Source organism: Magnolia sinica, chromosome 3, assembly GCF_029962835.1.
Source record: "Magnolia sinica isolate HGM2019 chromosome 3, MsV1, whole genome shotgun sequence".
Taxonomy (NCBI): domain Eukaryota; kingdom Viridiplantae; phylum Streptophyta; class Magnoliopsida; order Magnoliales; family Magnoliaceae; genus Magnolia; species Magnolia sinica.
Window position 1 is genome coordinate 119,506,986 of NC_080575.1, and position 25,121 is coordinate 119,532,106.

The window sequence follows — 25,121 nt, forward strand, 5'->3', positions numbered from 1 at the left end:
ATGGAAAATAATTGACACAGTCGACCCTAAGAAGGTTTCAGTGGTGGGCATCCTCATTACTGCTGCTTCCTATGGTGTGGTCCACTTGAGATTTAGATCTGCCTTATTTTTGGTTTAACCATTTAAAATGATATGGAAATATGGATGGATGGTGTGGATAAGACTCGTAAATCATGGTGGCCCCTCAGTGGCCCTCGCAGCCTCTGCCTGTCCCGAGCTCGGAACAGGCGGGGTATTACTTAATCCGCGCCCCACGTACAAGGCATCTATCATAAATTTATCTTTTTCAAAAACACGATGCAATTGAAAATTCATTGAGATATATCACCAGCATCTATCGCCCTTGGGAGGCCCACATTCCAATATGCTCGGACCATCGGAATCGCCTACATTATTGTGTTCTATTCTGAATGGTGTATGACCAAAAATCGCACTGAAAGGATGATCCCGACCACTGATTTGTGGAGTTGGATGTTTCAGATCAATATTGGGCTATCTGGGAATATTGGCCCTAGGGCGATGCATGCCTGCAATCCTGCGTCTTGACACAGACAACGCGAATGAAAGAGGGACGGGGATTGCGTACTGAGTAAACTCTGTGGGACCCACAGTGTTCTATATGTTTATCCACGCTGTCCATCCATTTTACCAGCTCATTCGGGGAAATATCCCAAAATTGAAGCTTGTCCAAAGCTCAAGTGGATCACACCTCAGGAAAGAATGCGCATGGAACACCTACGGCTGAAAACTTCCTGGGGCCCACGTAAGTTTTGGATAAGCTGATATTTTCGTGTTTTCCCTTCATGGAATCCATGTATGTCTGACCTGAACCTGTTGGATGACAAATAAACATCACTGTGGGCACTATGAAGGTTTCAACGGTGGAACGTCATAAATCCCACTATTTCCTATGGTATGGTCCACTTGAGCTTTTGATATGCTTCAATTTTGGGCTCATGCCCCTAAAATAAGCTGCAAAAAGTGATGGACGGTGTGGATAGGACACATAACGGTGGGCACCACAGAGTTTTCTCATCACGCTATATCGTTATGAGTTTTTTTTTTTTTTTTTGGGTTAGCTTGTTAGTACCCACCCATGTCAGTACACACACTCCATGTTAGCCACCCCCACTAGGGGTAGACCTCAAGTTTTTAAACGAGGTATATCCACTCAGTCTGCCAGTTGAGCTATTTATCTGGGTGTTATATCGTCATGAGTTACTCAGTACGCACCGTGAAATAGAGATTAGCTAGCTAGAACAAGCTCCTTTTAAGCACATCACACGTGACAAACTTATTAAAAAAAGAAAAAAGAATAAAGAAGATGAAGAAGATCAGGACGGTCCTTTAATCAGGTAATCACGTGTACAGAGAAAGTGGACGGTTTGGGTAAGGGATGGCGCATATGATGCACGACCCACATTACCACACACTTTCCAAGTTAACACGTATGCTGCATGGAAACGTGCAGCTCCAGACTCCGGTACAAAAGAAAATGCATAGACTTGCATTCCTATCTATCACAATCCGTACAAATACAGCATCTTATTCATGGCATTACCTAGAGAAGAAGCTTACACTAATCTACTACAATCCACGCAATACAACACAAAAGACCATAGTTGCCAAATACATGAAACTAGCTTAACACAAAACACAATCCATCACAACCACAGAAATCACTGATTGAAGACCCTCATCTTGATTGGGTTGGTAGCTACGTTAGTAACATTGCTGAGCATGTCATAGGTGAAAGAACCGAAAACCACACGTTCCGCGCATGTGAACGTCGGCAGTACTGGGCATTGCACGATTTTGGTGGCCTCTTTGTCCACACACATGTAGATCTTGTAGATGATCGACTCATCCCAGGCGTTCTTACTGCATTGGATCGCAGCATTTGCTCCAATCCCATTAGTGATCGCTTTCAACACGTCAGAAATGCTGTAGTCGGCTTCATCGGTGGAGATAATACCTACACATCCCAACAGTGAGATAGTTTCTTATGAAAGAACTACAACCGAACGGTTGGTGTATATGAGTTCTAGTTGCTAGGGATACATGAAGACGTTACCGTTTCTCTTGAATATCGAGAGCATGTCTATCTTAGCCCTAAGATCCAACGCCTTCTTGAAGTAGTCATGTTCACTTAGGCCAGTGCATACACCGTACGTTTTCCATGTATTCCTCCACATGCTGTGCCCGTCACTTCTTGGACACTCGATGCTGGGCCAATAGCTATGTAAGTCGTCTGTTAGATCAGCAAGCTGTGTCCATGTTTCATTGCAGCCACAGAAAATGAAGAAATTCATCAGCCCATCCAAGAAATGAGATCATGACCATCAAATCTTTTACACTGAATTTCCAGTGCAAGCATTTACAGTTGTCACGTGTGGGGACCACCAACATGAAAAATGTTACAATGTGTGTGATCCACCATCATATATAGAAACTGGAGGTACTCTCCATGAAACAAAGTTGGCTTACACTGAAAGTTTGGAGTAATATATATAGTTTGAAACATAAAATGCAGAAAGAACCTCATTGATGTAGAATCGGCTCTTCTTGCACTGTGTGAGAGCGGTTCCATCCTTAGAGTAGGGAAACAAACCACTGACGAAGAAGTCGAGTTGAGGTTCACCCGTCTTCGGGAGGCAACACCCATCGCTGGTTTGCTTGCAATACGATCCGGGCCACTGCAAATGACCATGCCATGCTATCCATGTTAAAATTCTAGTTTTATTTTTATTTTTATCTTTTATTGAAACTCGCCTGGTGCATGAACTACAGCATGAGATTAACCCATCTGTCTAGAATTTAAACCCATGGGCCACCCCATGACCAAATATTAGGTCTAAGCTCTACTGATTTTTAACTGGCAGAGGAAACAAGGTGACCATTCGAAGTAATTCTTCAATATCATTTTGAGCAATGCAGTCTTTACATGCTGCAATCTAAGCAAGAGAATGAATTTGCTTTCCACTGTTTGGATTGCAAGGAAGGTGCCAACTGTTCAGTAAGATTTCCTTTTATGCATGCACTTGAAAAGTCGTCATTACAATTTTTCCTGTCATTACTTCAGGTTCCTCCTTACAAATAGACCAAACCCACCTAAGAAGCGGGCCAGACCCACTGACCCATTTCCCGAGAGAGAGAGAGAGAGAGAGAGAGAGGACAGTACCATGAGTACGAGGGAGTTGAAATCAACATCCTTAACAGCAATGGTGGTGACAAATAGCAATAGAGGCAGGAGGGCAATTAGAATGTGGTAGGCCATTGAAGTAATAGGGATCTAATATTTTGATGTAACAATCGCCACATGTAGTATATTTATAGGAGGTGAAGTCAGGTTAACTTGGGAAGCTCGTGGGCATGACTTCCCAACTCACGTGGGATATATATATTTCTGAAATTGGAAAGTGGCGGCTTCTTGGTCAAGCCACATGTCTTAAGAAATCTGTGGACTTTGGACGCGCTCTTCCACGACACATGATCTTCACAAGATCTCATCACTGGGAAAGTACTTCAATCAAAACAGAAAAATGGTTGCATACTTCACGTAAATAACTACGTCGGTCACTTTCTTTATCATTCCTGAAAAGACTTCAATTGACTGAGCTGTAGAGTGTTGTAAGTATTGGATAATCATTCATGTTGATAAGGCATATAAGATGAATGGATAAGACGGCATATAAACACAACTGTGGGCCCTCCACAAGACTAATGGTGCAGGTTCCTTCCTAGCTTTTTTTTTTTTTTTTTAGGGTGTGGCCTACTAGAGCTCTGAATGTCATGTTTTAGATTCCAAGGCTAGATTGCCTAATGGACGGGTGGATCTTCACCTAAGCGAGTGGGTGTAGGAGGTATGCTAGTGCGGCTCGTTAAAAATTATATAATACATGTTTGGCAGATTTTCAACTCTGGCTGCTTTGTTTTTCTGTTATTGTTTAGCCGTTTGATAGGTGAGGCTCGGTTCTTTTTGTGTGGATCCCACCTGAAAATCTAGCTTGTACATCGTTTGTTTCTTCTTAACAAAGATGAAAGGACATGTTCCTTCTTTCGGAAAAAGAAAAAAAAAAAAGAAAGAAAGCTCTGGTGGGCGGGGCTTATGGTTTAATAATCCAGACTAACTTTATATATTGAGTGACGTAACGGAGACAATGAACTTCAAAGAATAACCACAATTGGAGGGCCCAATGTTGAAATTTTTGGTTTAAAAATAAATAAAGTTAGAACTTTTTATTTTTCTCTGCAACTATTTTTTAAATTTTTAAAGAAAAAGTGAGTTTTCTTTAGTCTTATATCAAATAGAGTGGAAGAAAATTTGTTATTTATAAGTGATTGAGTTAGTAATATTCTTATTTGGAGAAATAAATGATGGGATGTGTAGTTTGCATGTCCCACAGGCATGTGTGCTCGGGTGTGGGCAATGTCACTGTCACTGTAATGGCGCATTTTACACTTCGCATATGCATGAGATAGTCTGGATTTTATAGGCGGCTGGAAATGATTGAATTAATGAATCTAACATCGTCGACCATTTTTTTGAATGGCTAGTACTCTTACTAGCTAAAAAGGTCTGAAAACAGACAGGCTTTGATGATCCAACAGTCATATCGTTGATCCAAATAGGTCCAGAATCATCGAAGTCCAACAGATTCAATCAAAATCCAATCTAATCTCTCTAAACATTTTTCTTTTTAAGAAATTGTTGAGTAGTTCAAACATTATTTGATTAACTGAGTTCGACCATTCAACAAATCTACCAAAAGACCAACAACATTAACCCTTGAGTAAATTCCTTCGTGATTGTTGCACACTGGATCTTAACGAGAAGTTTTGTCTTATCTTGAAAGCAATTTACCTATAACCTATCAGTAATCTCAATTTCAATCGAGAATGGGGCGAATCAAACTTTAAAGACAGCATAATCATACATGATTCAGCCTGGTGTTAATTTCAATATTTTTTATTTTCAGTTAGATGTGGACCTTTTATTTCTCTTCCTGACTCTGTGTATCTACAGGCCACATATTAGAAGTTCACAACTGATACAGAGGTGTGTGGTACACCAACCAATTTGTTTCCTTGCCAGAGGAGATTTTTAAGGTCAAATTCATCCACACTGGGACGCATCAGACTCATGGAAGCCTGACTCATTGTTGATGACGTCACAAAGTTCTGTGGGCCCATCATGATGTATGTATTGTATCCACACAGTTCATCCATTTGAAGATATCATTTTAAGGCATCAGCCAAAGAATGAGTCGGATCCAAATATTGAGTTGACCCCACTACAAAAAACAGTGGGGAGAGAGACGACCACGCTTAAAAAATTTTAACTTCTTAGGAAGTTTTCAATCAAGCTTGTTTTCCCTTAGTTCATGTCTGTGTTAACTTTCAAATAGGTTGGATCTCGAATAAACATCATGGTGAATTGTTTCAATGGTGGGCGTCACTCTCCCCACTGTTTTCTATAGTGGGGGTCCACTTGAGTTATGGATCTAGCTCATTCTTTAGATTATGCCCTAAAATGATCTCTTCAAATGGATGAATGGTTTAAATACAAAACATACATCATGGTGGGTCCACATAACTTGGTGACGTGACTTCAGTAGCCAGTCTGGCTACTCAACCTATCTGTAGCTAATCGGCATCTGGGTTAGGGAGTAATTGGACTTCGCTGGTTAGAAATTGAAAACTAGTCACGTACTTCAAAATTCATAGCAGGTAGAGAAATGCGGTTTGGTTGCCAACCCCAACACCATACAGCTAGCTGGTGTCAAAGTTCCATGGGCCAACCATAATGTATGAGTTTTATCCCGGCCGTCCATCCATTTTTCCAGCTTATTTTAGGATAAGAGCCTAATAATGAAGTAGATCCAAAGCTCAAGTAGGACACATAGTGGAAAGAAAAAAAAAACAGTGGAAAGCTTATCTAAAACTAGTGTAGCCCCTAAAAAGTTTCAACATTAAAGTTCAAATATTCCAATTGTTTTCAATCATGCGGTTCACGTGAGCTTTAGTGAGGTCGTAAAAATGAATAGGTGGACTGCATTAGGCACATACATTGTGGTGGGCCCATAGAGCTTACACATAGCTGGCTGATGTTGGGGTCACCAGCCAAACCGGGTCCCAGGTAGAGACATGGTAATATGATATGTGTTTTTTTCACCTGATCTATCCATTTCTTTGGTTTATTTTTTAGCATGAGTTAAAAAATGAGGCAGATTTAAAGCTCAAGATGACTACAGGGTGAGAAATAGTGGGAATTAAATGCTTGCTATTGAAATTTTTTGAAAGGTTATAGAAGTTTTGAATCAAGATGATATTTGTGTTTTCAATTCATCTAGGTCTGTGTGACCTTAGGGCAGATTGTATGGCAAATAAATTTCATAATGGGCCATTGGAAGTTTCAACAACCACCGTGTCTTTATCCCCCTTTTTTCCAGTGATGTGGTCCCATTGAGATTCCAATATGCCTCATTTCTGAGCTCATGTCCTAAAATGAGTTGGCAAAATTGGATGAATGGGTTGGATAAAACACATACATCATGGTGGGCCCACAGAGTTTTCCACCAGCTAGATGGCTGTTGTTGAGGTTGCCAGCCAAACCGCGTCCGAGAAATCAATGGTGTACATGGACGATTCACCCAAATTTTAGGCTCTCTTTTTAAAATATAAATAAATAAATTATTTTTTTCATTTTTAACATGTCGGACAGGTGGTTAAGTGCTCCTGGCAGTTGGACTGACGCCAACTCAAGTCGAGTGCAGCATTCTCATTAAACAAATGGGATAATGCGTCAATCGTAATAAGAGCTTTGCTAAGTGCACGCGCGTGTGCAATAAACCTCATTTACAAGCCACACATGTGCCAGTATTACACAATGGATCTGAGATCCAATACATCCATCATGTTGGTCCCACCTTCTAATGTTTTTCTAAAAATTAAAATCTCCTTCACTCTGATGTATCCTATTTGAGCAACAGGTCTCGGTCGTCATATATTCTATATCAATACATCCAAATGTTTTGTTTGGTGTGACCCACCTGAGTTTTGGGTCTGCCTGATTTTTACAATAACTTTCAATTGTTGTATTTTAAAACAAATGGACGGAGTGGATTTGTCACGGAGATCACACTGGGCCAGACACAGCCCCAAGCACAGTTTTATATATATATATATATATATATATATATATATATATATATATATATATATATATATATATGTTCCCGGGGCCACTGGCAATCCATTTCCGGTTCCGAGGGCGAGCGTGCCTAATGGATGGGTGGATCTTCACCCACTTATTCAGTTGTCCGAGGTATGCTATCACAACTTATTAAAAATTATAAGATACATGGTCGACAGGTTTTCAGCTCTGGCCAGTGGAGATTTTGGTTCAGTTAATCCGTACCCACTTTATCTATTGAGCCACGAGCTGGGTGGAGCATACTCCAAAGGCGGCGCGGATTATGTACTAACCCTGCATGTTCAGCAATTGGACTACCCTAGTCAGGCTTTCTTTCTTCTTCTTTTATTAATAACATGCGTCACACATGGTCAAAGAATCACGCCGTTGGACTGACGCGACCTCAGGTGGAGTGAAGCTTTCCTATTAAACAAATCGGATAATTCCTCAATAGTCAAAATAGGTCCAAGATCCAATGCATTCAACAAGGTTGGTCCCTATTTCTAATGTTTTCCCAAAAAAATAAATCTCCTCCACTCAACATGTGGGCACAAAAACAGGTGGATGAATTAGAAAATTTCTACAAAGTTTTTTATATCTGTAAAAAAATTGTTTTGTGTACTGTGGCTCACTTGACCAGTGCATCAAACTGATTCCTGGGATAGAGTATCAATATAGTGAGGTCTTTCTGATGGATGGATTGGATGTCGGACCTATCATACCCAGCTGGTAAATATGTGACATGCACATGCACTTTGTTGTACATACGTGTACTTAGCAAAGCTATCCTCGTAAATATAATAAATCATCCTCGTCAAAATATAGGAATGACGTTTCCAACTGTGATGTTGCACGCGGACGCGGATTGCATGCGAAAGCCCTTAGCTGGAAGTTCCGGGCGGATGGTGGGTGGGCCCACTGTAATGTATGTGAGAAATCCACTGAGAGGGAACATTGCATGGGGAAGGAAATTCATACAGTTGAAACCTTCTCAGTTCCACCTTGATGTTTATATGCTATCCAAAGCTGTTTATAAAGTCATTCCTGATGGGATGAAATGAAAACACAAAAAATCTAGCTTGATACAAAAGTTGTATGGCCATGAGAATGCTTCAACGGTTCTTAATGAATGCCCACGGTTTCCTCTCGTGTAGCCCATTTGAGTGTTGGATACACTTAATTTTCGGCTTATATCCTAAATTGAGCTATAAAAACTGATGGATGAGGGGGATTTCTCAAAAACATTGAAGTGGGCCCTACCCAGCATCCTTGCGCAGGAAGCTCCTCCGAAAGGCTTTCGCAGGAAATACGCGTCCCGAACTGTGAGATTGCACGGGAGGAAGAAGATATTTGCAACCACACGTCTCTACGTCCACACAAGCGCCGGGCACATTCCAGCATGGCACGTGGGAATCCGGGCCATTGATCTGGCAGGTAGCACGGTAACGTGCCTTAGCCTCAAAATCTGGCCAGTCCATTTATTAGGTGGGCCATATGTATAAGAAAAGATTACCAGAGAGATGATCACAAAAGGTCCACTCTCAATATACATGAGGTGACCACATGATAATTGCGTTCATGTACAACATTTGGCACTTGTACCTTTTGCCACATGCATTTGCGCGACTGCAGTACCACTCCGTGGATTGGATTAATTGATAAATCGTGAACTGAACTTTTCGTTCAAATAAAAGAGAGAAGGGTAACGAGTGGTACGATGTTGCCATATGTAATAGTATTGCAACGGATAAGTACTGTGGGAATTTAGCCCTTGCATCTCTTTAAACAATCCAACCGCTTATATGATGGACCTTGTCATCTTAAAATAATCCAAACCATTGATCGAACCCATGACCTAATGTTGAAACTGTTGTGAGTCTGCCACCCAGGCACGAGTAAGGACCCACCCACCGTGGTATTTATTTGCTATCCAACCAATTCATAAGGTCTTATAAACATGGATGAAGGTAAAACACAAATGTTAACTTGCTCCAAAACTTGTGTGGGCCTTAAGAAGTATTTAATGGTGGGCATTCAATCCTCACTGTGTGGTCCACTTGAGGCTTGGATCTGACTTATTTTTGGGCTCGTACCCTAAAATAATCTGCAAGATGGATGAACGGCATGGTTAAAAGCCCATACATCATGATAGGCCCCACGTAGCGCTTGGGTAGACCGATTCCATCCACGCGGGGCAAGATATTGGTTTTTACGTGCAACTTTCGCTCATTTGATTCCAAGTTAGATTAATCAGAAATTAAAGTTAAAGCAATTTTAAAATTTATAACTTGTTTAGATGGTATGCTGATTTTACAAATTTATTAGTTGGACTCCAACCAATAGTCATCGAGTCGGATTGTCCATCATGTGGTCCTTTATTTTATTTTATTGCACATCACACCTAACACCTTGACCAAACGATTCTAACCAATCTATCAATGACCAGAAGAATGAACGGTTGCTGTTGATCTTTGGAAACGGTTTGGTCATCACCCAACATTTAGCTATCAATCCCTTGCTAGAAATTACTTTGATCCAATGATCTTAACTGCGATGAATGGCTGAAAAAATGAGCGGTGCATAGTGATTATATTAGAAAAGATCTAACGTGGGGCCCTTTTTTAATTACCTATGAATCTTAAGAAGAACTTTGATCAGACAGTCCTAAGCATCCATTAGTGTATGAGAATAATGGGTGGATCCAATCAATTATGCTATTAGGAGTCTTACAAAACTTGTATTTGTAAAGAATTTGGATCATCTGCTTGTCCCAAACAGAAAACTCATGTTTATTGTTATTTGATTGGCCAAATCGTCATAGGTAGCATTTAATGCAGCGCTGACAACGCCAGTGATGATGTAGACCAATCACAATGTAGAAAGAGTTTTCTATTTGTGGGAAGCAAATGATCCAGATTCATTTATAAATGAAGCACGCTATATGCTATGTACATGTTGGTTTACTTTCACAATCCCAGAGCCACAAGGGTGGATCTTTCATGAGATCCATGCGGTCCGTCCTTATGCCATTGAACTCAGTAATCATGATAAATCCAAAACTCTAGGTAGGCAATGACATAAGAAACAGGGTGCACCCAATGTTGGTGCTAAAATCTAGTCGTCCCTACTAAATCGTTGTGTACCTGCAAAACCAATTGACAATGGGGCCCCTGGTTGTAGGCGGGACCCTCCGACACCTAAGTTAGAATAAACACACTCTGAGTCTAGTCAAATCAAGGTAATAGTGCATACCTTTCACCGTAGGCATGGCTCTTATTTATATCCTTTTGAGACATCTTCCGTATATGATAATAAGTCTGCTATGTTGATGTGTATCACACAAGGAATCTTCTCTTGAGTATTTAGTATTATCCTCGACGTGATTTTTGGCAAAGATCTCGTGGAGGCGATCCTTTCCATATACGAAGGAGATATCTCTCGATGGTCGCCATTTGAGGACGTCGTGGTCAATAGTTGAGGCCAACCTTTAAGTCGTATTGGTTGAGGTCCTGTAAACCGAGCTTAATTGCCGGTCATGATCTGAGCCAAGCTTCGAGGTTAAGGCCTCTAATCAGGGTCAGGTCGGTACTTGCAGTCTTGCTTGGTCACGACAATGAAATGCTAGATAAGCGATTGGGGTTATCACTTATGATTGGTGCTTGGGTTGATTACGGAGGTCATGGTCGGTGGTCGAGGCTATTCTCTAACCCAACCTCCTCATCCAAGCAGCCTGCCTTGTCGTTTCTATCTCATTATAGTTGTTTGATCAATCCAATTTTACCCATAACACCCACCATTACTTTTGTGTAAGCCCACCATAGTGTTCATATGCCATTCAATTCATTCATATGATCATGATGTGTCTCACCAAGATGAAAAAGTTACCGAAATTTTGGAGTATTCCTATACTCAAGTGAACCACAACACATGATTTTAGAAGTTTTAGGCACACTTTTTTTGGGCTAAATCATCCTAATTTTTGGAATCAAGGCAAAATAAGGAGTGTGATCATACTTGATAGATGGCATGGAATTAATGCATGTGAAGTTGATTCCCCATGCCAGAGAAAGTAGCCCTAAAAGTTCCTAGCACAAGGTGCTCAGGCATTTTTCTTTGTAGATTACAAATTGCAAACCGGTACATTTGCATTCACGTCTATCACAAACACATCTGCATGTTATTACTCTAGCAGAGTGTGATGGATGATACTTAGGCAATGAAAAACTTACATGTAGAACATTAGTAATTCATATTATACTTGCCAAATTATTTGTTCTAGTTTGAATATATAAAAAACAATTAGACTTGTTTTTTTTTTCAATTAAACTTTCCATTTCATGAAGACAAAACTATACAACAGGCTAATTCGGGCAGGCCAACTGACAAAAGAAGTAGGCTCACTCATCGTAAAAGCAAAGAAGATAGATGAATTAGGCTTCCTGTAGGTTGCGAAGGCCCACTCTGTCAAGGAACAACAACCCACAAATCGAGGGGGAGATCTCCCATGGAATGGAAGATCCGGCCATCTGCAACCGAGTTGGCCTAAAGTTGTGGGTAAGGCGAACTTCCATATTGCGCATGATATCCCTGATTATAAACTTCCAATTTCACATGGACCACACGGGAAGAGTTTTCTTAGAGAGAGCTGAGACCACATATTTAGAATCACTCACCACCTCCACCTTAGTGAAGTCGGGCTGCGCACATATGTTGAGCCCATCCAGAATCGCTCTGATCTCAGCCCTCGTATTGGAGCCAAAGCCATAGGCAACGGAGAAGGCGAAGAGAAAGTTACCAGTGGAGTCCCTCCCAACTCCACCCACTCCTAAAGGAACTAGGTTGCCCAAAGCTGATCCATCTATGTTGATTTTAATCTAGCCATGGAGAGGTCTAACCCATTTGACGATTTTGATCCCGGATGGGATAGGCGCAGGGTAGTTAATCCCTACGGCGTTGAGAGTAATCCTCGTGGATAGTTTAGGGGCCTTGGGCAATAGGAAAAGGGGGCCAATTAGGTGGGCCTCGCAGATGATGTTTAATATGACCCTTGTGATGCGAATCTCCGACCCATCAAAACAGGCTGCATTCCTAGCTTTCCATGGTTCCCAAAAGATGAAGGCTAGCTTAAGTCTCCTCATGCTAGAAATTCTACCCGTAGACCCACCAAGAGCTGACCCTACCAATCGCTAAAGAGGTTGTAAGGCTCTAGATATTGTATAGGGTACCAAAGTAAGACCAGACCTATTGAGCCATGGCTCCTGAGGAGAAAACATGGTCCACCATTTCGATTTGGGGTCTGGTAGTTGGAGCACAACAGGTGCACATCGAGGCTATGCACACGCCTTTGTTCTGAACTCCGGTGTCCACCAAGATCGCATTTTGGATGATCTTCCAAGCTAGTAAGGAGAGTTTGGGGGAGAGCTTCGCATGCCATACCCACCTGGACCACGCCTTCCCCTCCCCACGAGTTCTACTACATTGCCACTCTAGAGCAGTAGTGAGCTTGCCCGAGACGGAGTCTACCCATACATGTTTGTCTGCTGCATCAGACGTGCATATTCCCTCGTCAGAAATATGGTCGATCGCCACCTGAGGGAGGAGAAGTCTCACTTGGGACAAGGAAGACTAGCTAGTAGGCCCAATCATGTCAATGACCTTGGTTGGCAGGAGGGGAGAGGAGGATTGTTGCAGTTTCCACATAGACTAATCCTTACTCCAGAAGTCGTAGTCACCCCGAACAATTAGCCAGCGTGAGTGGGCAGCGACATCGGGAAGAAGCTTGCAGATCCTCTTCCATATTAATGATGCATAGGAAATTTGGCTAACTCCTCCCACAGACTGGAGGTCTTTAAAGTATTTTGTTCTCGCGAAGTTGCCCTAGTAGCTAGACGTTTCCCTGAAGCAGACCGTCAATGCCATCTTCATGCGCAGGGCCTTCATTTGAGGCTTCGCAACCCCAAATCTCCCTCTGATTTGGGAATCAACATTTTCTTTCAGCTCAACCAATGGCAAGATTTTCTAGCCCCATCCCATCCCCAGAAGAAATTTGCAAAAGTTTTCTCTAGATCACCCAATAGGTTGGAGGGTAGGTCTGTAGCTGCGAGCGTGTGGATAGGGACACTAGCCAATACGTGCTTGGTCAGGGTCAGCCTACCTACCTAGGATAGGATTCTGCACTTCCAACTCGCTAACTGCATTTGGATCCTCTCCATCAAGGACTGAAAATATATCTTCTACGGCCTATAGCGGAATATGGGGATCCCTAGATAGATGAAAGGAGTGGTTCCCCTATTGAACCCCAGAATTCTTTCTGTCAATCTAGTGCGCACTTCTGATTGATCTGTCGAGAGAATAAAGAAACTCTCATGGGTATTGATTTTGTGGCCTGACGTACTTTCATATGCTTTGAGGAATTTTGTGATCTTCTTTAGAGATGCGTAGCTACCATTTGCAAATAGGATCGTGTTGTCAGCGAACAGGAGGTGAGAGACCACTGTGCAACTTCTACAAGCCATGAAAGGTTGGCAAAAACCACTCGCCACAAGCCAATTGAAACCACTCTTCAGCAACCAATATAAAGAGCCCTGGCGAGATTGGGTCACCCCAGTGGAGCCCTCTTGAGAACTTGAAGTATCCACATGCTTCATCGTTGATCGGGATGGAGAACCATGAATTGGACCAACACTTAACCACCATATCAATCCATTTTCTGCTGAACCCAAACTTGACAAGAACCATTTCCAGGAAATTTCATTGCAATCTATCATTGCAATCTATCATATGCTTTCTCCATATCTAGCTTTATAAGGATGTTGCCCCCCTTGATTTTTTACTCTTGTCTCTGAAGATCTCCTAAACCATCACATGATAGCTCTATACTTAACGAAAGCTCCTTGTTAGGCGGAGATGATTCTAGGAAGAACCCTGCTTAATCTATCAGAAATAATTTTAGAAAAAAAAATTGTGTAGGCACAATTACATCAAGCTGCTAGAACTAAAGTCAAAGACTTTTCCTGGGGAATTGATCTTTGAAATGAGGCAAATGAAAATCGCGGTAAAGGCCCTAGGGAGGGATCCACCTCCGAAGAAATAGCGAGCTGCCTTTATCATATTAAGGCCCACCATGCCCCAACAAGGTTGGAAGAAAGCTCCTAAGAAGCCGTCTTGGCCCAGTGCACCATCGGGGGAAGTGAAATATCAAGTTCATGGACATTTATTAAATGGTTGAAGTGAAATATCCGGCAGTCCTTTTGCTGTTTTTAAATGGTTGAAGTGAAATATCCGGCAGTCTTTTTGCTGTTTTCCCTTTTTAGCAAAAGGGTTATGATGCCTGTACATGTTGGCAAATAAAAAATAATATATCAAATGGGGGCAATGCCCTACCTAAACCCCCAGACGGGCTATACATGAAAAAGATAGCGTAACCCAACTTCTGATATACATAAAAACAATAAATAAATAAACCTCCTACCAAATCATTTATATCTAATGGGACCGAAACTAGTCTGATGGACGAAATAATTAAAGCTGGCCCCTCACTTCTATTGGCATTTCAGCCACCAACCTGAAAAGCTCCTGTCGAATGCTAGAGCCGCATCCACGTCTAAGGCATCTATCATAAATTTATTTTCTTTAAGGACATTATGCAATTGAAAATTTATTGAAACCCATGCAATTTTTATTTTTTTTCTTTTTTAAATTTTGTCAAGGACTGATACAACATCAGCCAAGAAGGGAGCATCTCATCAGAAGCAAGCTCTCCACCACAATATTAGGAGCATTTTCAATCTCCACATTGTCTAAATCAAAGTCCAGACATTTAAATAAACTGCCGAGCAACGCTCCAACCACAGCCATAGTAATTGATACTATTCTATAGTGGCTACTAAATGCAAACAGCATGGATAGAATTTTTTTTCCTATCGAGCCTATTCATTGACAACCGTAAGGGTGCAAGAGTAGAAGCACGATGAGATATATGGCACATTGGCACATGTGGCATTGTGGCACTGTGTGGGTCATAATAAAAGATGGACATTGACATATGTGGCCCATGTAAAGCCATTGAAGATGGATGATAGTACATTTGGATTTAACTATTGAGAAACCCATTTTCCTGTGAAATTCCTTTCACAAAGGTGGAGGAATGAAAATAAATTTGTTTATTTTCTATAAAGATGAAAAGTGAGAAATAATGCTTCCCACAAATTCCACAAAGAACATCTTGACAAACAATGGAAAATCAGTGGTTGTTTGGCATCTCTATTAATAACAGCTTGTTTGTTATTTCTATATAAAAAAAATAATAATAAATAAATAAATAAGTCTTATTTTGAATTTATTTATTTTTAAAAAAAAAGATAATTTGTTAAAATTCTAATTTTATATTTTAATTTCTTTAGAAAAAACTAGCAAATAACTGTATAATTTTAAGAAAAGGAGAGAGCACTTTTTTAAAGACCTCCTTAAAACCTTTTTGGATCTCTTTTTCTTGTGAGGCCTCACACATGATGAATTCTACACATCAAGGTGAGCCCACATAATGCTTGGTTCATGCCAAAGATGGGGCCCATGATGGATGGCCCACATCAAAGTGTGGCCCCCCCATAATGGACTTTCCACATCAGGTGGGCCTGACCTATTGGACGATTCACATCAAAGGTGGGACCCGCATGATCAATGGTGGACATTGAAAGTGGGACCATATAATGGACAGAATGGTCCTCAATTGATCAATGACCCACATCAAAGTGTGACCCTGCGTGATAGACGGTCCACATCAATCGGGCCCCACCTGATGGACAATCCAGATGAAAGGTCTTGCATGATGGACAAGCCATATCCAAAGTGCCCCAAAATGATGAATGATCCACATAGGTGTACCCCACATGATGGATGGTGGGCATTAAAAGTAGGCCCCATATGATGGATGGTCTACATCAAAGTGTGGCCCTGCATGTTAGACCACCTAATGGATGACCCACATCAAAGTGGGCCCCACGTAATGAACAGTAGGTCAGCCTCTAATGATGAATGACCTACATCCAAGGCGGGCTTTGTATTGTGGATAACCCAATTCGAAGGTGAGCTCCGTGATGGACACATCAAATGTGGGCTCCATGTAATGGCAGTGAACATTGAAGGGCCTCACGTGATGGATAACCTACATCAAGGTAGGCATCATATAATGGACAATCCACATCAAAGGTCAGGCCCTAATAATGAATGGTCCACATCCAAGGTAGGTTCTGCATAATGGATGACCCACTTTGAACTTTTGTCTCAAATGATAGATAGTTCATGTAGAAGACGAGCTCCACATGATGGATGATCCACACCTAATGTTTGTTGTGATGGGCGCTTCATGTGATGAATAACCCACATCCAAGGTGAGAAGTATGAATGGACATGCTTATTTAAAAACGACAGCAACTCCATTTAAAAAAGCATTTATTCCAATGTTTAAACAAACATACTTATTTCAATTAAGAGCTCTTTTGGGTTATGCAAAATTAATTTTACCAAAACAAATGAACTTATTCTAAAATAAGTGCTAGAATTAAAAGTGCTCATTCTTTAGCTTATTGGATTAGATAAGAGATGTTAAACTGGACCTTAGTTTCATGGAAAATAATATTTCATTTCCTTTCCATGAATTAGAAAAAGCCTTTAGGACATGTTGATTTATATTGTAAATGGAGTGTAAATGAGTAATTATTACTTCTCACATCAGACTGGAAGAGAGGAATTTCCGGTGTAATTAGGTCTCAAACCATAATTGTGGCATAAACATGTTAAAATCGAACCATAATTTTCCCTATAAAAATTGTGGAGCTCATTGTTATGTATGTGTCTGATCAATGTTGTCCAATTGTTCTATGTGCTCATTTTAGGGCATAAGATCAAAAATGAAGTGGATCCAAAGCTCATGTGGACCACACTGTAGGAAACAGAGGGAATCATATGCCCACCATTGAAAGCTAAAATGAGCCTAAGGTTGACAGGGATGCATACCTATTATCAAACCTGTTTATATATAACATCACACATACATGGATGAAGGGAAAACACAAATATTAGCTTGATCCAAAACTTCTGTGGGCCAAGAAGAATTGAACAGTAAGTGTTCAATTCCCCTTACTTCTTATGGTGTGGTTTACTTGAGCTTTGGATCTCATTTTTGGGCTCATCCTTTAAATGAATAGAAAAAATGGATGGACGGCATGGATCAGACACATACATAATAGTGGTTCCCACAAATTTTAGTGGAAAAAAAATAAAAAAATAAAAAATAAAAAATCTTCTTTTCCTCCATTCCCAACATGCTGACATTGTAAATAACAGTGTAAGAAATAATTACTCATTTATACCGTATTTTGGAAAACAAACAAGCTCTTAAAGAAAAGATGTTCCAAGTCCTTGTACTCCCCTACCTTCCACCTCTGCCTTCGTAGATATTACAAAAGCTAGCAGCATTTTGAAAATAATGGGAATCCTTGCTCACGGGTTGCCTTGCATTCATAATAACTTTCCGATCGAGTAATAAAGATACTTTCGGAGGAGCTTTAAGTTCCCCACATGTAGCTCACAATTTCCTTCCCTGCTTACACCTTATACCCTTTCAAGCTGATCTTATCCAGAACAAGCTGGACTAGTTAGGACACTAGATTCTATTTTCTATGCTTGACAATAATCCAACTTGCTCGATTTTCAAAAGCATTGAAATAGGCAGGAATGGGCCATATTGATGCTACCGTTCTCTGTAAAAATGTCTGTAACTAACATAAGAGTACCTCTGAAACTATCCTGATGCTTTGATTAATGATGGGACCCTCCCCCGTCCAATAGTATTATTTCAGCAAACATGTGTCTGCACAGAGCTTAGGTGTTTGTTCAACCAATCTGATAATGAGTTTGTGAGTTATTTACAGTGAGTTGTACAATTTTGGGGATTTTATGTCAATTAATATATGAAACGTACGTGTATAATTTCTCAATGCCTAGGTATTAAGTGTCATATTCAAATAATTGCCGATGGACCATTGAACTTGGCGCATCTGATGAGTGAAACAGTTTTGACTTTTTCAGACAGGGAGTGCTCTTAGTGTGCCCTACGTGATGAATCGCCCTTCAACATGTGTGCCAACAAGACTTTGTTCATCGGATTGCCTGCCACAGCTGAGCCTAGGAAGTTCTTGCCCGTCGGAAGTTAGGTGTGGCCCACTGATGTTTGCAAGAAATCCGCCCCTTCCATCCAGTCCATCCATTTTGTCAGCTTATTTTAGAACATGAGATCAAAAATGAGGCTGATCCGAAACTTTTTTTTTTTTTAATTCAAAGGGCGCCAGGCCCTGGTTTCATTTTAAAATCTCAGGATGTACATTCAGGTATGCCCAGGAAAAAGAGCTGGGCAACCAATCATAGCTCTCAAAAGGAGAGCAAAACCAAATACTCACAAAAACTACAAAAGGAGGAAAGCTAACATTCTCTAATAGCCCCCAGCCCCACCTTATCAAGGAAAGGGAGCCCCCTGATCTCAGACGGTAGGCATTTCCCTCCACACTATCTCAGACAGTAGGCATTTTCCTCCCCACTATTTCCTGTCATGTGACCTAGTTAAGTTTCGGATAAGCCTTCCATGACAGGAAATAGTGGGAAGGGAAATGCCTACCATTGAACCTTTCCATGGTCCACCCTGATGTTTATGTGCCATCCAAAACGTTCATAATACATTCCCACTGAGGTGAACTGAAAACATAAAATATTAGTATGGTAATAAACTTCTGTGGTCCCACGAATGTTTTGGTTGTGGGCATCCAATACTCATCGTTTCCTGTTGTGTGGCCTACTTGAGTTTTGGATCAGCCTCATTTTTTATCTCTTGTCCTGATATGAGCTGACAAGATAAATGGACAGGGTGGATTTCTTGCAAACATCATGGTGGCCTCACCTAGCTTCCAACTACAGGAACTTCATGTGCTCAACTGTCGCAGGCAATCATCTTAGCCAGGCCAGTACACTTACCATGAGAGAGAGATTGCACCATAATATGGTGAAAATAACATGTACATGGAGAGAGAGAGAGAGAGAGAGAGAGAGAGAGAGAGAGAGAGAGAGAGAGAGAGAACCATAACGGCGAGGCATCAGGTTTCTTCAAATCATCTAGAGGTCTCTGTCAGGGAGACCCCCTTTCCCTAGCTCTCTTCATCATTGCAATGGAAGTCTTCTCTGTCAATTTGAAGATGCTTTTCTCTAAAGGTGGATGCATTCCATTTAATTTCATGCGCGGTAGCCCAACCATTTCTCATCTTTTATATGCGGACGACATGCTGGTCTTTCTCAACGCTAGCAAACGCTCACTCGCCGCTCTGAGGGATTTCCTACACGTTTTCCAAGCTACTACAGGACAAAATAAATTCCTACAAGAGCAGTTTTATTGCTCCTTCAAAATGGTCGGCGGCCAAAATCAGATCCACAAAGTTTGTGCTGGGATTTGGCCAAGCAAGGGCCCCTCTGGTTAGAGGGAGAATAAAGGCAGCTGATTTTCAAGCACTTCAGGAAAAGGTTAGCAACAAAATTTCAGGATGGGCAGCGAGGCACATCTCTCAAGCAGGAAGAGCTACCCTGATCCGTCATGTCCTAAGAAGTTACCCGATACATATCATGGCAGCAATGCATATTCCTTCGAAGGTAATTCAAAATCTGGACAGCAAATTCTCAGATTTTTTTTTTTGGGGTTGGGCTGACGGGAAAAAGAAACTCCATTGGATTGCTTGGCTGAAAGTTACCAAACCAAAAGCGGGGGGGGGGGGGTTTGGGAATCCGAAATCTAAGGGAGGTGCTGAATGCCCTTTGCATTAAGCTCACATGGAATGTGAAGAAAGGGAAAATCAGGGGGTTGTGGGTACAACTGATGCATACCAAACATAGCAGGGATCTGAGCGATGCCACTTCAGCTTCCATGCAAAAAAACGCATCCACTTTATGGAAAAAGGTCAGGTTTTTCCTACCAATTGTCCAAGAAAATACTCTTTGAACGGTGCATCGGGGAGAAGCCAACACTTGGGCTGAGAATTGGAGTGGATTGGGACCTCTCCAGCACCTCGCCACTGTCTCAATCCCTCCTGAATTGAGGCAGCTTCAGCTAAAAGATTTTCTTAGGAAATCAGGTTCGCTCCCTCCTTCCAGGATTTTTGAGTTTTTGCCTCAGCCTGTCATTGAGGAGATTTTCTTAAGGGGCTTTGCAACCACGGACGAACCAGCAGAATGTATCTGGCCCCATGACCCATCCGGAAACTTCTCTCTAAAGTCTGCTTGGAAGATAATCAGGGACCTTCTGCTCAGATCTCGTGGGGGGAGTGGATCTGGGATGTGAAAATTCTGCCAAAAATTTCAATTTTTATCTGGCGGCTGGTTCAAAACGCCATACCAGTCGATAGTACTGTTCAATCAAAGGGTATTGCTCTGGCCTCTAAATGTCACTGCTGTCAAATAGGAACCATTGCAAATCCAAATTTGGAAACAATCAACCACTTATTCCTCTCTGGGCACCAGGCGGTCCAACTCTGGAATCATTTTGAGGGTCTCCGTGGCGTTACCTCGGTCCCTCAGAGCTCTGTGATCGGTAGAATTCAACAGTGGAGAAACGTGGCAGCACCAGGTTTCGCCTCCCAGCATATCAGATCTTCTCTCCCACTACTGATTCTCTGGGAAATGTGGAGAGCAAGGAATGAAGCAACCTTCGACGACAAGAAGATGAACGTCCAAACTTCCATTGCCAGGATCAATTGGTGGGTCACCTAGACAATCCAAAACTTCCAGGTTCTTACTTCTGTCTCAATTTCTCGTAGGGACTCCCCCTAGTGCCTCACAAAATCAGACCTTCGCCAGTTGTGATTAAATGGCTTCAACCCACACCGGGATGGGTAAAATTAAATGTGGACGGATCAGCCAAGGGTAACCCGGGTATCTCTGGAGGCAGAGAGATTTGTAGAAAGGATGATGGCTCCTTCATTTTTGCCTTCTCCGTTGGGAATGGTCATGGGACGAATAACCGAGCGGAATTATGTGCAATTCATGACGGATTAGAGTTTTGTCTGCAAAAAGGAATAAACAGAATTATAGTATAATTAGATTCCAAATTGGCTATGGATATTCTAACGAGAGAGGTACTTTGCCCATGGAATTAGAAACCATGGGTGAACAGAATCAACAATCTGAGGAAGTCAGGAACTTGTTCCTTCAAGCACATTCTTCGTGAGGGAAATGGTCCGGCAGATAGCTTGGCGAAAGTGGGGAGCGAAACACAAGAGAAAATCTATATCTCCACATCCATTCCCTGCCCAGGGAAACTAAGGGCTTGATTTTCCTGGATAAGGTGGGCCTTGGAATGATTTGATCTGTCAGTTAGCCCTCATTCTTCTATGTCCATATCCTTGTTTTCTTTTTCCCTCATGTACAGTGGTGGTATACGATAGGCGGCCCGTCCCTTTTTGTTGAGGGGCTCGTCTTGAATCTGTAGGCTGTACGCAAATGTCCATTTTGAGTTTAATGAAATCGTTCCTTTAAAAAAAATGTGTTATGCATCATTGTTGTCATGTGTTACAAGTCGCTACTGTCATGTGTTAAAGATCATCATTGTCATGAGTAACGAGTCTCCATTATTATGTTATAACGTCCTAAAAAATGCCCCAATCATCCGAACAAGCTCTATACTGCTCGTTAGTGGGCCAATAGTTCCGAAATTATATAATAATGTCCGTCTCACTAGTCTTAATGTCAATCGCAGGTGGAGAACCAAGAAAGTGCACTGAACTACTCAACTTAGGCCAAAAGCCAAGTGTTTGAAACACATGAATTCCCTAGGTTGAAATCTGAAAACTTAAGTGAAATAGACCTTTTGCTCTTTTGCAAAGTTGTAGCTTTCTGACCATTAGATCACAACCAAACTCGAGGCCCCGATCGACCACTAACGACCGTTCATCGCAGTAGGGCCTCCGCGGTCGATTGAGGCATCCGATCTCCCTCCAATTTGGACCAATCGCTCATCCTATGATGGGACACTTGCCCCATGGCAGGGATGAGCCAGCGGGCCCCTATAGGGGCCCTCTAAATCAAAATCTAGCCCACTAGGGGCATGCATGTTAGAAAAAAGACACTTGGGGTCATTTAAACACAATTTTTGGACTATATAAGGCCCAGAAATTTACTTCCTCACTCCCATACGAATTTTCAGTTGCAAGGGAGAGAGGGAGTGCGGAGAAGTGGAATAAAGAGCTCCTTGGGGGAGCAGATTTGAGAAAAATTCTCCTTATCACTGCCCACAACGGACCCCACAACCACTCCCCACTATAGAGAGTGGTCCACCGATAATAGAAAGGTAATTCTCTAATCCTTTTCAAATTTCTTCCTTGTAAGCCATTTACATGCGCCCTTATAAGCTAATCTCATCGACATATAGCTTCGATATACCCATCCACAGACCCAAATTCTAGTGGTAGCACTAGAAATCTAATAAACTGCTCCTAGGTACGAACTATTACCCTTATGTTATCGATTATTGAACCTATGTAGCAATTGATGATTATATAGTGAAAATTTAGAATTTGCATGCTAAACAAATGAGAAATTCGTAGTTAGAACATCCTCCATGACTTGTAGCTTATCTAGAATAAATGATAATTGAATGCATGTTAGAATAGATTGTCTCTACTGAAAACTCCATGCCCATATGCTCTACATTTTTCCCTGACACATGCACCTAATTACTTTAATGTTGTGAATTCTGTGATAATTGAATAATGCTCCTGCATTTCCAATTGATTGCCCATAAAAATTGAGATATCCTAATTTTTTGACATGTATATTTGCCTATTCTTGAAATAGAAATGTTTGTGGTATACTATTAAATTTTAGCCTATTGGTCAATTGGGTTGGCTAGCAAGCAGAAAAAAACTCACAAGGGGAGCCTTATTAGATCGACTGTCATGGGCCAATCCGACTGATTTAGGCCAAAGACGGACAACCGAAAGTAGTTAAACTACATGGGATGCTTACATCAAGTGCCAGTTGCGCTGTAGTTCACCTGAGTCAGCCGAATTAGTCCACTAGCCGGTCAATAATGTGTGTTTACCATGTATGGTCATGCTTCCCTGAATCTGAAGCACTCCATACCTTTGAGAGGCCTGCTATTAACCGTTAGTGATATGATCCCTAAGTCTTGGGAGCCGGGCATGGTGGTATATGGGACGCTGTGTCTGTGCTGTCGGCCTATGCTAGGGTAACGAACCTCCCCATAGTAACCAGCAAGCACAAAAGGTGATAAAACCTTGTTCGAACGGCCCCCTTCAAATTATCCGGTCGATGGTTCCATGCTAGAGTATAGTTCAAACGACCAGGGCATGAATGGAATTAGGTGACGAGTTCTTTTCCTTGTGGTGATTTAGTTATATGATAAGCCTGTACCTTAGAACTAAGTGATCATACTTAGTGTTTGGGTGACAACTCATATCGAGTTGATCCTCATACCTTTAGGTAGCATACCTTATCTTTGGAATTATTGATTTGTAAGATAAATGAGCAATACCTAAATTTGGATCATAGATCGCAGACTCAGAGCCGCTACAGCTACCCTGGGCCAAGTGATCTGGATAAGGCCAAATATTGATTAAATGAAGGTGTTTCAACTTTCACAATCTTACCGAATGAACGGACTTAATTAAATACTCGATTAAAATGAACATTTATAGCATTACATTAATTAAGTTTGTAACTCGGCAGTCAAGTCGCCTTATGATGGAGTGTTGGTCATTTGCGAATGTAAGATGAAGTCGCTATGAGGGAGTGTTGGATAGCGAGGGCATACATCATATTATAACGGCATGCATGTGCATTAACAAGAGTGTCTAGGGACTGTATGTTTACTTTGTTTTTTAATTATGCATGTGGCTTGATTGCTTGTGTAACTTAATATTAATGGAACCACTAAGTTGACCACTCACTCCCACTTTGGGACGGTGTTTTAAAACACCAACCAAACCCCATCTTAGATGTAGATACCACAGAGTCTGTCAGGCTAGACGAGGCTTCCATAGGCTCAGAGGAGGAGCTCTCCTATTTCCAGCTCTTGAGTGGGCCACTATAGTTGTCCTAGAGCCAGCGATATGGGGTCGAGGTCAGGGTTATTTTTTTTTATATTTTTAGACCATGTGTATTCTTACCGAGACACGGTCCCGTGAGCTGATTGAATACCTATCACTTTGCTACTCAAATGTTTAGATTTACATTATGATAATTCTGCATTATTATATGATCCATTTAATTCCTTGAATGTTCATGTACCAACTAAATAAACCCAAATTACTCGCTTTCGCAAGGCATAAGTGGCACTCGGGATATTGGGAGTCGAGTCTATACTCGGCCCCCAAAATCCGGGGGCATTACATATGTGTTACACGTATCTATTATCATGTACAAGGGATTGTCATTGTCATTTGTTATGGATCTTCGATGTTATGTGCTATAGTTTGCTATTGTCATATGTTACAAGTCACCATTGTCATATGCTTTATTGAATCTTTTACATCAATGTACATACATTCAAAACATCATCCATCATTGAACTTTTTATATCAAGGTATATACATTCACAACATACACATCACACAATAAGCATACAAAAACACCGATCATGTCATATTTTAAATATATATACATTCTTTGTGCATTGAGAAAAAGTCACGCGTGTCCTTTTTCTTGGAGAAAAAAAATGCTATATAATGTAATGCAAGAGAATGGTCCATGGTTAGAGAGTGTAGTCGGTCCCATAGAAAAACTTCAAAGAAAAATGGTTTTGGAGAATTAAATGAAATGTTAAAAAATATAATTGGTCAAGAGTAGTGGTGAGTCATACTAAGGAAGTTTCAAA

General features: G+C 41.3%; 1 protein-coding gene across 1 annotated transcript; it reads right to left on the reverse strand.

The window, feature by feature from the left end:
• Positions 1–1,488: 1,488 nt before the first annotated feature.
• On the reverse strand, positions 1,489–3,297 carry LOC131238729 (extracellular ribonuclease LE-like). The gene is made up of 4 exons (XM_058236338.1): positions 3,182–3,297; positions 2,541–2,696; positions 2,075–2,267; positions 1,489–1,975 (listed from the first exon to the last, which is right to left on the reverse strand). The coding sequence occupies exons 1-4, from the start codon at positions 3,275–3,277 to the stop codon at positions 1,680–1,682; spliced, it is 741 nt and encodes a 246-aa protein (XP_058092321.1). The 5' UTR covers positions 3,278–3,297; the 3' UTR covers positions 1,489–1,679.
• Between the last annotated feature and the right edge of the window lie 21,824 nt (positions 3,298–25,121).